This window comes from Rhipicephalus microplus, chromosome 3 (assembly GCF_043290135.1).
Source record: "Rhipicephalus microplus isolate Deutch F79 chromosome 3, USDA_Rmic, whole genome shotgun sequence".
NCBI lineage: Eukaryota > Metazoa > Arthropoda > Arachnida > Ixodida > Ixodidae > Rhipicephalus > Rhipicephalus microplus.
In genome coordinates, this window is record NC_134702.1 from 152,562,626 (window position 1) to 152,564,979 (window position 2,354).

At 48.6% G+C, this 2,354-nt stretch overlaps 1 protein-coding gene across 1 annotated transcript; it reads left to right on the forward strand.

Moving 5' to 3' along the window:
* Nucleotides 1–878: 878 nt before the first annotated feature.
* On the forward strand, nt 879–2,125 carry LOC142803005 (uncharacterized). The gene has a single exon (XM_075888102.1). The coding sequence runs from the start codon at nt 911–913 to the stop codon at nt 2,123–2,125; it is 1,215 nt and encodes a 404-aa protein (XP_075744217.1). The 5' UTR covers nt 879–910.
* Nucleotides 2,126–2,354: the final 229 nt, after the last annotated feature.

Consider the following 2,354-nt stretch of genomic DNA (forward strand, 5'->3'; position numbering starts at 1 on the left):
GTATTCACGTGACAACATCGGTAGACGCAGCTCTAGGGGACCCGGCGAGAAACGCTGAATATGACGGGGGATCTTTAGTTTTCTCACACCCCTGGCTCAATCTCTTTATTATTCGTGCAAAGACACTGAATCGCTGATGTTGGCAACGCGATGTTTCATTTTGGGCAAGGACCCCTGCGCGGTGTTTATTTCGGTTTCGTTTCTTCAAACTAATCGAGAAACGATGCTCGAAGAGAATTTTAGGGGCCAGCGCTGCCGTATGCAGTCATCAATTAGTGTAGCGAAGACAAAGCCGACTTCTGCCAGATTGGACAAAGAGACCTTGATGTGCCAACGACTTCAATGGTTGGTTTCAAAGAATGTAGCTATTTTTCACTCTGTGTTGTGTGCTGCCAGGGGCACTGCACCTATTCTGTAAATAAAGCGTTGGACTGTAAAACATCCTCATACCGCTCTTACGTGTAACCCTACGGCAGTGCATTTGTAAGGTTTGAACTTCGTGTACATGATTCCAATAACTACCGTACTGATGCTATAATCGCATGACTTCGAACGACGTGAAGGTGAGCTAGTATAAACGAATACAAGGTGAAAGCAGGTAGCTTTACAAGTGGGACGCTAGAAAAGTGGTGATGAAAACGCATCGTCGTTGTAGTCATAATCTTTTCTCTTGTGTTTTTTTTATCGCCACCAGTGCTCGTCTTCATCTTTCCTGGTTATTCCTAAGGCCACAAAGAAGGTTCCGCCTCGTTGAGAAAACTTGTCATAGTTTTCTGTTTATCTTATGCCTATTTTGAAACAGGCTGCAGTTGACACAAAATAATAACCATGCATTCACATAATTTTTCGGCATTGTCCCACTGTGTCGGGGGGAGGAAGAAGAAGCCGCACCGATCGGCTGCGTTCCAAAATGCTCTCTGCTGGTAACAGCGTATCGGCCAACGGCCGAGGATCATCGACTCCGTTTCATGATGAAGACTCAAGCTATAAAGTCGTCCTGCCACGTCTTCCAACCGGTAACGATGTTTTGAATTCCGTTTTCCTTCATGCCGACTTGAGTGGTAGGCCGTACCGTGCCCCTGACTTCCGTGACGCGCTGCTTAAAGTGGTGAGCACAGCGGACATTATTGGAGTTGGCCAGTATCAGATGAGCCATGTATGGATGGTTACGTGTGCAGACAGCATGGCGAAACAGAAACTCGTTACTTGTGGTGAGCTCCGTGTAAAAGGGCTGAAGTGCATGGTGCTAGATCCGGAGACCAAGAATATTAGGCTGAAACTACTTTGGCTTCCGCCTCATCTTGAATCGCGACGTGTTGAAGAGGCGTTCCAAGCTTACGGCGTTGTGAAGTCCGTTGAAAGAGAGGCATGGAGATGTGCAGGAATGGAACAATGGATGACAACAAATAGAGACGTTGCCTTGGAGCTCAAGGACACCATCACTGTGAGCTCAATACCACACCTTATGTCAATTTATGGCCACCAATGCCTCGTACTTATTCCCGGTAGGCCTCCACTGTGTCTTCGGTGCAAGCGAGTGGGGCATGTACGACGACAGTGCAAAACACCGAGGTGCTTGCAATGCCAGCGTTTTGGTCACTCGTCGGATGCCTGCGTGTCGACTTATGCCAACAAACTCCGTTCTGGCCAAGAGACAGAAGACCAACGTCTCGATCATCTTATGGATGTCACTGAGGTAGTTGATGCGACAGGAGAAGCAGCGGGAGGAGCAGAAGGTGCCTTAAAGGAAGCGGAACACTTGTCCATGGATACCTCTGGAACGCAAAATAACACCGCTAACGACGCCAGTGAAAGCATAAATGAATGCAATGCTGCTGACGAACACCACTTGGAAGGCCTTAAGGACAAGCCTCCTGACAATGAGGAACAAGAAGGAATGGATTGCAGTCAGATAAGGAAGCGTCAGGCATCGGTCACCGATGAAGCAACAACGAGTGCGCCAGACACGACAGAGCAAGTGTCTTCGTGTGGTCCACGTGTCACCTTCTTTGGGGACCGAGAGACGTGCCGCCTATGCCAGAGTCCTGAGGAAAGTGCTCCTAAAAAGTGCAAAGGAGGTAAAGCCACAGGTTGGCCTGTGGCTAAAGGTGACCTACAAAAGTAGTAAGATATCAAAATGGCTACCGCGCTAACGTTTCCCATGTGTGTAGCGACACTCAACGTACGTGGCTTGAGGAATGTAAGGCGTCAGTGGCAGTTGCGCCCCGTGCTTGAGCAGTACAACATTGATGTACTTGCAGTGCAAGAGACTAAGATTTCCGCTGCTCGTGACGCCGATCTTGCACTGGAAGTTTTCCGTGATTACAATTTATACATCAGCCCAGCACGTGGTG